The 11,047-nt window shown below is 36.1% G+C and overlaps 1 protein-coding gene across 1 annotated transcript; it reads right to left on the bottom strand.

The window, feature by feature from the left end:
• Nucleotides 1–3,061: 3,061 nt before the first annotated feature.
• Nucleotides 3,062–10,327, bottom strand: LOC120356141 (myrosinase 1-like). Its single transcript, XM_039444997.1, has 6 exons — nucleotides 10,238–10,327; nucleotides 9,389–9,536; nucleotides 8,380–8,528; nucleotides 7,147–7,281; nucleotides 6,245–6,351; nucleotides 3,062–5,603 (listed from the first exon to the last, which is right to left on the bottom strand). Exons 1-6 carry the CDS (start codon nucleotides 10,247–10,249, stop codon nucleotides 5,474–5,476), a joined length of 681 nt encoding a protein of 226 aa, XP_039300931.1. The 5' UTR covers nucleotides 10,250–10,327; the 3' UTR covers nucleotides 3,062–5,473.
• Nucleotides 10,328–11,047: the final 720 nt, after the last annotated feature.

Below are 11,047 nucleotides of genomic sequence, written 5' to 3'. Positions count from 1 at the left end.
GAGGGGCGGCCGTCAGGCAGTGGAGACCGACTACGATGACATACAAGTCGTGGAGAGTATGTGCGAAGCGGCAGTCAACGCGACACCGGCAAGGAAAGAGAGAGGCGGAGAGCAGTCGAAGAATGGCGACATTCGCGGCTGGATAACAGGTGCGACTACCGTACCAGAAGTATGGCCAGAGATAAATCTTCAAATATATTATAGGATAAGGCCAACGCAGGCAGAAATCAAGGCGGTTGTTTACTCAGTGTGCGAAGAGTGAGTTTTCAAACAGAGATTCCTTCAGATTATTATTTTGGAATGTCCATGGACTGTATAATTATATCAATTTAAATAAACATGAAAGAGACTTTTGTTCCAAGAATTCAATAATATGTTTACAAGAAACCTGGACATTAAAACAGAAAGATTTATTAGAGTTTAAGGGTTTCAATGTAGTGGCTAAGGATGCAATAAGAATAAGTGCAACTGGACGAGCGAGCGGTGTCTTTAATGCTTGTTAAGTCTAATATAACTACGAGATAATAGAGAGTACAGATTTTCTTCTGTTGGTTCAGATTAAGAAGGATAGCTGGATTTATTGATAGGATTAGTTTATATGAAACCAGATGAAGTGAGATCTAGCATATGTGGTTTGGAAGCAGTGCTGGAAAAACATGAGCTGCTTATTTCCTCAATTCCATTTATACTGGGGGGTGATTTCAATACTCGTATTGGGGAACTTACCAGGTTGAAGATAATAGCTTGATTAATACAGATCTTTTTACCGAGAGAAGTTCAGTAGATAAAGTAATTGATAGTAATGCACATAGACTTGTTGGACTACTAGAAAAATACTCTATGATAGTACTAAATGGTAGATGTCGAGGAGATAGTCCTGCTCAATTCACTTATTTAAGTAATAGAGGTAACAGCACTATAGATCTCATCTGGGTTAATAGACAACTGGCCGATATCAGCTTAGATATGTCAATCACAGAGGAATTACTAACATCCGATCACATGGCGATAATGATAGAAATTGAAAAAGCAACCACTATAAATAGGATAATAGAGCTAGAAAGAACATTCAAAACTAATCTAAAATGGATAGGAGATAGGAAAATACAGTACTGTAATTTAATAGAAGAATCTCTCCCCCTTGATTTAGAATTTAACTGCAATATACTCGACAAAACTTTGAAATCAACAATAAAGAACTGCGCCCATCAATCAGGTATGATAAAGAAAACAGGTTTTAAGCACAGCACCAATCAGCCGTGGTATGATGGGGAATGTAGAGAGTTGAAGAGGAAGCTGAGAAAAACATACAGAGCTGAAAAGGAGCAACTTCAACGAAACTATATTAAATAATTTCATTTCAGAGAAGAAAAAGTACAAAGAATTCATTCGACAGAAGAAGGTACCTAGCTTATTAGAATGAATGGAGAGATAGATTATCTAACGTTAGGTCGAGTAAGGAATTTTGGTTATCTGTGAAACATTTCAAGATAAGGAAACCAAGGTGTAATAATATAGAGACAGAGATATGGGTCAATCACTTCCGTGAAAAATATAAATTAGAAGGAGATTTTGTGGAATTTAATTTTTCAGACGCAAGACATCCTATTTGGACGTAGATTTCAGTAGAGAAGAGATTATTGCAGTAATTAAGAATCTTAAAAGTAATAAAGCACCGGGCGAGGATGGTATTCTAAATGAATTCTATAAGGCTTTACCAGACAAGGGCATAGATTATTTGAAGGGGCTTTTCAACAGTATTATTAGAGAAGCGAAAACTCCTGTAGAGTGGGCTAAAATTATGACATTTCAATTGTTTAAGAAGGAAGATGTAAAAGATCCTAAAAATTATATATGTATTGCTTTAATTAATACTATAATGAAAACGTTTACTTCAGCAATAGGTCATCGGCTGTTGGAGTGGGTGGAAAGCTGTAATCTCCTACCAGAACAGGATGTAGAGATCATTTTATTCACCCTATGTGCTATCACGCATCTATTTCTAGACTGTAAACGGAAGCCTTTCTTTGCACTTTTCGTGGATTTTGAGTCCGCATTTGGATCCATCAATCATACTAAATTATGGTACAAATTGGGAACTTTAGGCATAAGTACAAAACTGATTAGAATAATGAGCTCAATTTATGGCCAGGCAACCATAATTCACGATAATGGAGAAGAGGAAACCAATGTGAAGGTGGAGAGGGGCGTTTTGGAGGGGGATTCATTATCACCTTTGCTCTTTACCTTGTTCCTATCCGATATTGAGACATATTTTCGGGAAAGAGGGCTCCATGGATTACAAGTAGATAATAATAATAATTTTAATGACGTTATGATGCTGGCTTATGCAGACGATATAGTCATTCTTGCTGACAGTGCTGTTGACCTCAGAAATAAAATAACATGTTTAGAGGATTGCTGTCAGAAAGCTGAACTCAAGGTCAACGCAGGAAAGACAAGAGTAGTCTCCTTCAGTAGGGGTAGAAGAAAGAATTATAAATTCTACTATAAAGGATGTAGGCTGCAAATAGACAGCGGCTACTGCTACTTGGGAGTCTGGTTTCTTGTAGAGGAAGATTCAGGGAGGCTTCGCATAGGCTACTAAAAAAGGCTACGTGTGCGACCGATGCTCTTATCAATAGGGATAGTATTTCTCCTGAAGAAAAGCTCATCATCACATTGAGGTATGTTTTATTTCAAGTTGTATCACATAACATTTTAAACATTTGAACAAACAATATTGTTGTTTTATTTAAAAAAAAATCAATAAAATTATGACATTTCAATTGTTTAAGAAGGAAGATGTAAAAGATCCTAAAAATTACCTAACCGAACTTTGCATGTTGTTTTGCATGTAGCTTGTAGCCGAACGAGAAGGAGGAGCATGAGAAGGCCCGGCTTCATTGAATTGTCCTTGATATTGATGATTTGGATTAAATCGGTTCCAGAATTGGAGCGGCGCTATAAAAGTTTTGAGCTTTTTGAATAGTTTCCAGCAATTTAATTTTAGTTCCAATTCGGCCGTGTTCAGGAACTTTCTTAAGTTCTTTGTACAAAGAAAGACAAAATAGTTTGAGGAAGATCTTCCTCATTTTTATTAATGCTTTGCTCTCTTAGTAATATGCTTTTATTTGAAATATCTGTAAATTGTTGTCCGACTGGGACTAGAGCTTTGGTTTTTTTTTACCTTTTGTAGCGGGAGTGTCGGCAGGTCTGATTTCCACATCTTCATTGTCTGCTTCATTTTCCTCAACTTGTGTATTTTGTGTGTCTTCTTCTTCTCAATTATTGATTGTTTCCTTATTCGATACACAACTTTCCAGAAACTGAAGACGTGTGATACACAACCTGGGCATCCATAATGAAGGCATACTTTCCCTCAACGCCCGCTATGATGTCCGGTTTCCGACCGTCCTGAGATGTCCGGATGTACGGTTCCCGGATGACACGATGACCCCGTCGTCGAAGATGACCAGAAACTGCGTTGACGACGGCATCGTGCCGCAGGACTCTTCCTTCATGGCTCCTGAAGCAGTTCTGCACACAATGCGCCGTTATTTCTGCCTGGTTACATTCTGCCCTGCACCGAGTGTCCGGTTGCAGGCAGCCACGTGAGGTCCGGACCTTTAAAGGCAGGGCGTTACACAACACGTGAACGTAGCCAGCAAAGTCCGTACCTGGGATGGCAGTCGTAGGAGAGACTAAGAGTCATAGTTACTCATAAACTGACGGACTTGCCGTTTCTTTCTGGGAATACCAATTTGACTGCGCGAATACTGAATTCTAATGTAGCTCCTGAATTGCTTCCATATCCTTTTCTTCTACCCCTAGGGGTATAGCAGTCTTTTTTTCAATTTTCTGTCTCTTCCCAGACGTGTCCCATTATTTTACCATCCATACCACATACCCCCGCGAAGCCAACCCAAATAGCTGAGCCTGTCTGAAGGGAATACAGACAGGAGGCCTCTCAGCACCCGCGGTAACCCTTCTCTTTTTCACGGCCGGGTTATGCCGGGTTCCTCCCAGTTGCCGTAAGGGCTTAAAAGGGCCGAGAGGGCACACAATATGGATGGATCAACAGTTTAAAGCCTATATTTATTCCAGACTCTCTAAAACATATGCCAATTATATCTCAGGACAAGCCTGAGATGCTGAAAAACAATTTTTATGAACCTGACCGGTTCATGAGAGTCTGTCGTCAAATTAATCTAAACATAAAAACGTTTACTGCATCACAAAGTCTCTCATTCGACCACCCATAGTCCATTCATAACTCTCTAATGCAATGATCCTTTCCCCCCTATTTTATACTCTTTTTATATACTTTTCTCAACTACAAACCAATGCTTCATAACATACTCTTAATTCTTATCAAACTTCGCTTCGAGTCATAGTTATTCCCGCCGTTTACCCGCGCTTGCTTGAATTTTCAGTTTTGTCTCTTTTTCAAGGTCTACAAACTTTGGATTTGTTCTTCTTCATCCAATATTTGCTGTCTTCATCACTGCTCTCAATCAAAGAAATTAAAACGTCATTTGGTGGCGTAGTATTTCGTAAGTTGAACTGGAGCATCAGCTATATTAGGTTATTTACGTGATTTAGAGACTTAAGACGCGATTGGGGTGCTAGAGTAAATCTCTGTTTCTGGTATGAAAGCATATAGCAAACTATATGAAAGCATCCCTCAAGGCATTCCTCCCTGGACGTCTCGTTTTTTGTTACCTGGAGATGTAGGGTGGCCTCCTCAGTCATTTGATCTGCTACTTTGTAAATATTTTTGGGCTACATAAGAGCTCGTGAATACATCAACAAACATCAACGCGCTAAGAAAGTTAACAAAATAAATTCGAGCAATAATACTTGCAACGCCTCAGAGGACACCTTTTCACAACGTTAACAGGAGTGTATGGGCAAAAGTAGATGTCTTTTACAGATGTTATTTCTAGTACGTAACCAATGTTACAATTTTTCTTCTCTAATAATTAAAATGACAACATTAAAGGTACACACTTGAAGAAACAAATGGTGTTTTGTTTGAAAATAAGTGTGTAACTGCTATTTCAAATTATTGATCTTCCTTGCCCAACCCTTTATATGCTAGTATAATTATTGTATAGGTTAATTAATTTTCTATTAATATTATCCTTAAAATACAAAGTTTCAAATTATTTATACTTTTTTGTTGAGCCACACGTTTGTGGGTTTCAACATGCCATTGATATAATAATTGATACATTTTCAGAACAATTTTGTTGGAAAAGCATTATCGCGTTTGGCCGTAAATGCGTCGTCGACTAACAGATGACGAGTTCAAACAAAGAAGATCAAATCGCTCAAGTTGAAAAGTAGTACGGCAACCTCACTATGCTCAGTCAAATAGGCATGAAATATGTTAATTGAATGTTCACTACAACTTCTTCAACCAAGCGTTCACACTTGTCTTTAACTCATTGATTACAGAAACTGATTTTTATAGTGTGTTCACATCTTCTGGAATAATCCTAGTTTCAACCAGTTTCTGGAAAAATTTAACGCTCTTTTTAGGAGTTCTTTTACGATCTGGACTAGTAAAGTCAACTTGGTAGATTCCAAAACGCTCTCTGAAACAGAAATGAATAGTTATATATTTTTTTTTATAAAAATATAATTCATGTTGTGTTTTTATAATGCCAGTTCCCTTTGCCATTACTTGCAGGTACGAGCTAGTCCTATTCTAGAGCATTGAAAATCTAAGATAGCCTACTTGTGATAATTTGTGTCAATGATCTCTAGATGATTTTGGAACCAAACAAAAATAATAGATAAACTCATAAACTCAATGGAGATGGCCATTATTATTAATACATCATCCATCCATCTCAATTTTCACGGCGTGAAGAACTGATATTATTTTCATTTTAATAACTGGTATTATTCTACACAATAAAAACTGCACAAATACTGTATGAGTAACATTATTGGACTTAATAAATAAATATTGTTAATCAGTTGAATAGTTAGTAAGTTAAGGGCATAAATAAAAATATAAATCTGAGTACCCATTTAAATTATTTCATCACGACATGTTTCGGCTACTAATGCCAAATCAACTTGAAGATGGCATTATTAGCCAAAACATGTCGTGATGAAATAATTTGAAAAGAGTACTCATATTTATACTTTTATTTATATTCAAAAGTATCCCTAAAGTAAAAATACAAGTCATGGGCATTATGAGTGAATATTTAATATATGTACTTACGTGTAGCCTTTACACCATTCGAAATTATCCATTATAGACCAGGCAAAGTAGCCAATAACATTGCACTTATCTTCTTTGATTGATTTTGATAGTTCTTTTAGGTAACACTGCAAAAAAAGAGTTGAATTATCGATTAAGACAAAATAATAATGGATCATTTTAAAAAATTTCAAGTATATGTACCTCAAAAACATACGAAAATGGGATAGCCTACTTTGTTGTGTGAATGCTAATATTGCAATAGACATCTTTTCAAATTTGTTCAGATTAACTTTTTAAAACATCTTGGTAAAGGTAATGGATTTTATAATAATAAAATCACCTTTATATAGTAAATCACCTTTAGTATTGATTACAATCACTATTATAACACCCATCCACTAATCAACTTATTTTAATAATAAAATATAAAAATAAAATATTTAATGGTTATTGAATGATGGACATTTCTTTGTCTTTCATCTTCCGTAAACTTTGTGAGTCTTTTTTTTAACACGTTATAAGTAAATTCTCGACATAGATTATAACAATTCGAGTTGAAAAATTAATCAAAAGTATAGTTCAAACTTGAATGGATAAAATACAGGTTTTTCTTTCAAGCATTGGAATAATTGAATTAGATAATTTTCCAATAAGCTGCAAATTCACGCGATTAAAATCCTAGGCTTCAGTTTGTAGAATTATTTTTTCATGAAACATTAATGAAGCACATTTAGCATAGCACACTCAATAACAGACTGATAGAAATTTTTCGAACAGTCAGCGGAGTAAGCATTTCAAATCGATTTGAAATCGGTATCATGGCCGGCCTCTGCTAAGCAGTTCACTCAATTTTCGTTCTAGGTAGATAAAAAGTTAATTATTGAAGTAGAAGGTAGTATAGTGGAGTGGAAGAAACTTACACTGTAATAGTTGATTCTGTCATCGTCGATCAATTCTCCCTTATCGCTGAATCCATTTTCAGTTACAATTATCGGTTTATCACCATACTCCCTCTTTATCCAGTTCACTAGATTTCTGAATCCCGAGGGTACAACCTGGAAGTGTTTAAATTGTTAGAGATACAAACGTTCCCATAATCACACAGATCTATAACATTTTCAAAAATGAGTTGAGTAGGTTAAGAATCAATTACTTATTTCAATATAGGCCCATATTAAGAAATGAAATGATGATCGAAATTAACGAGTTTTGGAAATGAAGATGTTCAGGGCTAAAGCCTGTTTTCTTTTGTTTATAGTTGTAAAGTTTGATAAGAAATTAGTAAAAATTAATGTAATAGAGAATGTAAAATTGATAAATCGCCAGTTCGAGCCTTGAACCAGCTAACTTCGTTTTAAATAGCTGAATGGTTAGTCCAAGAACAACACATAGGCAATATAGACTTAGTGTTATAGTGTTGTAACTCCAAGTGAGGGAATGATTACATTGGAAAAATGTTATTTTGGTATAATTTCTATTGATTTAGCTCTACCCTGCCAGAAAATCTTCCTTCTACAAATAAGGCTAGGCACACACCAGTTAGTCAAGACAAGACAAGACATGATCAGACACAATACTTCACATGGTTGCTTATGACGCAACACACACTCATTAGTCATTGCAATTAGACATGTCTTCATAAGCAACTATGTGAAGTATTGTGACTGATCATGTCTTGTCTAGTCTTGATTAACAGGTGTGTGCCTGCCTAGCCTAAGGGTATAATCACATTCAATGTACGTATGTGCAAGTGCACGCTAGACCATGCATGACCAAGCGCGCAGATGAGAAACAACATCTGGAAAGAGCCATAGAAACTCAGAAACACGTTGTGACGTGCCTGTAGCTGCTTACACTGAAGCCACCAGCAAGAGCAGGTGTTCGGAGTGAGTGTTCCCATGGCTCTTTCCAGATTTTGTTTCTCATCTGCACACTAACTTGGTCATACGTGCACTAGATGCACTTGCACATAAGTGCATTGAATGTGATCATTACTTGTAGATGGGAGCTTTTCTGGCTGGTTATAGCAGAACCAATAGAAATGATACAAAAATTACATGTTTTGATTGCCTAATTACGGGAGTCCAATACGTTCCCGTTGAATTTCTTTAATTGTTTACTACTAATTATGGTTGAGAGCTTTGAAAACTTGCCTTGAGCCATTCAGAGGCGGATCCCGGCCAGGCCGGGTCAATGGTCTTCACAATTCCCGAGTCGTACTCTACGGAAGGCACCTTTCCGAATTGGCCCTTGCTGGCATAGCGAGATGTGTAGTGGTTTAGGCCGAAGAAATCCGAACTACCTGTCACAAAAATGTTCAACACACTCGTAAAATTCTCAAATAAAAATAATTCACACTGAAAATAAGCCGACAAGACGTTTTGTCGAACGATGTTTTTCAACAGACATTTTTTGACGAATCGGTATGCGATTGAACCAGAAAAAAAAACATGGAAAGAAACAAATAATCATAGTCATATGGACAGTAAACCAGTGTAGCGAAAACGCAGCGCTCACGTGTATGTAGGTCTGCTAGTGGTTCCGTGGTTCTGCAAAAGCTAATTGTAGATGCGATCACAACACACCCCAAAATGCATTTCGATAACACATATTCTTTCAACCACTGGCTCATCGATCAGTGTGCGATGCATTAAACTGCATATCATGTCATTCACTTGTAGCAACTTGTCAGCTCAGTGAGTGGCCAATTAAAGGCTGACCAGTGACGTAATGTTTCACATGTCTGATATGACTGTAAGACGAAATCCTGAACGAAGTTTTTGTCGCTTCGACGTATGTCTGCAGACAAAAAACCGCTGTACAAGTGAACAGAGAAGAGTGTTAGTTTAAGGTTAGGTTTTTGTGTCGACGACTCTTCGTTATTTATACCTTTGCTGCTCTGTTTGAGGTTAATTTATTTTCGTATAATTTTTAGTGTTCAAATAGTTTTTACTCATGAAAGCATGGTAGCGTTTGTGAGGTCTTTCAGGTCAGGTGTACTCGAAGACTGTTCGTCTGACAGTCGTATCGGACATACGAAATATTACATTGGTGGCCAATCTTTGGGGGCGTTTTTCGCTCCCAGGAGACCAGGCCTTAAAAGTAACTTTACTGGAATCATAAGAACATTCCACCGAGAAACCAAAATCTTGTATAGCTTACCTCTGATTGATTCAATTTCTTCTTGTGTAAAGCTTGGCAACCTTGATTTAAATCGACCCTCTTTTTTGCTATTCTCATCAACTCTTTGTCGCATAACGCTTGGATAATCGCCCTCTTTACTGTAAATAGGATGTGCAAACCAACCCAACTAAAAAAAAAAATAATAAGGAAGTTTTCAGAGTCAAGTTTCCTGTTTCTTTAATTTTGATTTGCAGAAACATATTTGAAACTCCAAAGAATGTGTTCTAATTCACTCAATGAGAATCACGAATTCTCCATACAAGTTGGTCGATCTTTAAAACTTGACAGGCTAAAAATAAGACAATATGAAAGACCTTCAATGGTAGGCTTTGTAAAAGATATAATAAGGATGTCCCAAACAGGATGGTCGGTTTTTAAATTAACATATTAAAACTTCGATGATAACTCTTATTTTTAAGTTTTTTAAGTTACCCAATTTGAGAAATTAACATGAATGGTATTTTAAAGAGTTGCGAACAAGGCCTAAAGCTGAATCACGCCATTTTAAAGAATGTCGGGGAGTTTGAGGTACAGAGCCTGGTACAGTGTAAGTTTCCTGGATTAGCTGCCCTATAAAGACGCCCAGTAGATTTACTGACACTCAAGCCCTACATGCAGTGACCCATTGCATTATGTATTATAGACATATAGTCGTCAATCCAGAAAACAAATCACAGTAATAAAAAACCGACCATCATATTTGAGAAATTCTATATAAATGATAGTGAATTTCATAGTATAGAAAATTATAGTGATAGAAAGTTTCAACTGATAGAAAATCGAATGATAGAACAGCCCTAAGAAAATATTAAATAAAAAATAACTTACAAAGAATTGCATAGCAGTTTCGGCAGCTTCAACATCATCTGCACATGTAGTTTTCGGAAAAAAATATTCCGAATTCAGAGTGATCCCGATAAGACCTAATGAACAAAAATGAAAGTGACATCATTCAATCAAAGCTTGTATTTTCTATACATGAATTATTTTTAGCATCTCTACGAAAGTAGAAAATATTACAAATATTTTTTCAACTCTTAGACTGAGGTGACAATTCTTTACCCTTCATATAATTTCTCTCCAGTAAATATGAATAAAAATTAATTAAATATTGCTATTATATCTAGATTCTATTGAGGGTTAATAGGGAGAGTGCTTTCAAAGCTAGGGAATATTTTAACTACAAGCACAAAGCGTGCCAACACTTGTAAAGACATCAATAACAATCCCACAACAAAAGAAAAATTTACTCCAAATTAATTTGATTTTGAATCAATTTGCGTTTGATTTCTTGCAAAACAATCATGGTTTTTCGGAACCTACTTTCACACATCTTCATTTGCACAAAAATTTCATTCAAATAGAAGCATTAGCTGTCATTTTGCACGTTATAAGCCTACTGTTGCTAATACTATTACTACTATTTGGTCATTTGTAATTTGAAATGGGAAATTTGTTTGAGAAGCTACCAATTCTAGTAGAGAAAGTAGAAAATTACTAGAAATTGAGAGTTATTAATGGAATGATATAAATATTAAATACTAATATTAGGCTACAAGGAACAGATTGTTTCACAAACCTATTATGGTTTCAGTTGAAAGCATAATACAAAGTGGATCATTTTCTTGTATTATTCTA

Source organism: Nilaparvata lugens, unplaced genomic scaffold (genome assembly GCF_014356525.2).
Source record: "Nilaparvata lugens isolate BPH unplaced genomic scaffold, ASM1435652v1 scaffold5955, whole genome shotgun sequence".
NCBI lineage: Eukaryota > Metazoa > Arthropoda > Insecta > Hemiptera > Delphacidae > Nilaparvata > Nilaparvata lugens.
This window is presented reverse-complemented; position numbering and strand designations above follow the sequence as displayed.

What these genes read in the sequence shown, in the direction of transcription:
- LOC120356141 (XM_039444997.1), bottom strand. An exon ending in ACAGAATCAACTATTACAGT is followed by an intron (nt 6,352 to 7,146) that starts GTAAGTTTCTTC and finishes CTTTTTTTGCAG; the next exon opens with TGTTACCTAAAAGAACTATC. An exon ending in GAATGGTGTAAAGGCTACAC is followed by an intron (nt 5,604 to 6,244) that starts GTAAGTACATAT and finishes TTTCTGTTTCAG; the next exon opens with AGAGCGTTTTGGAATCTACC.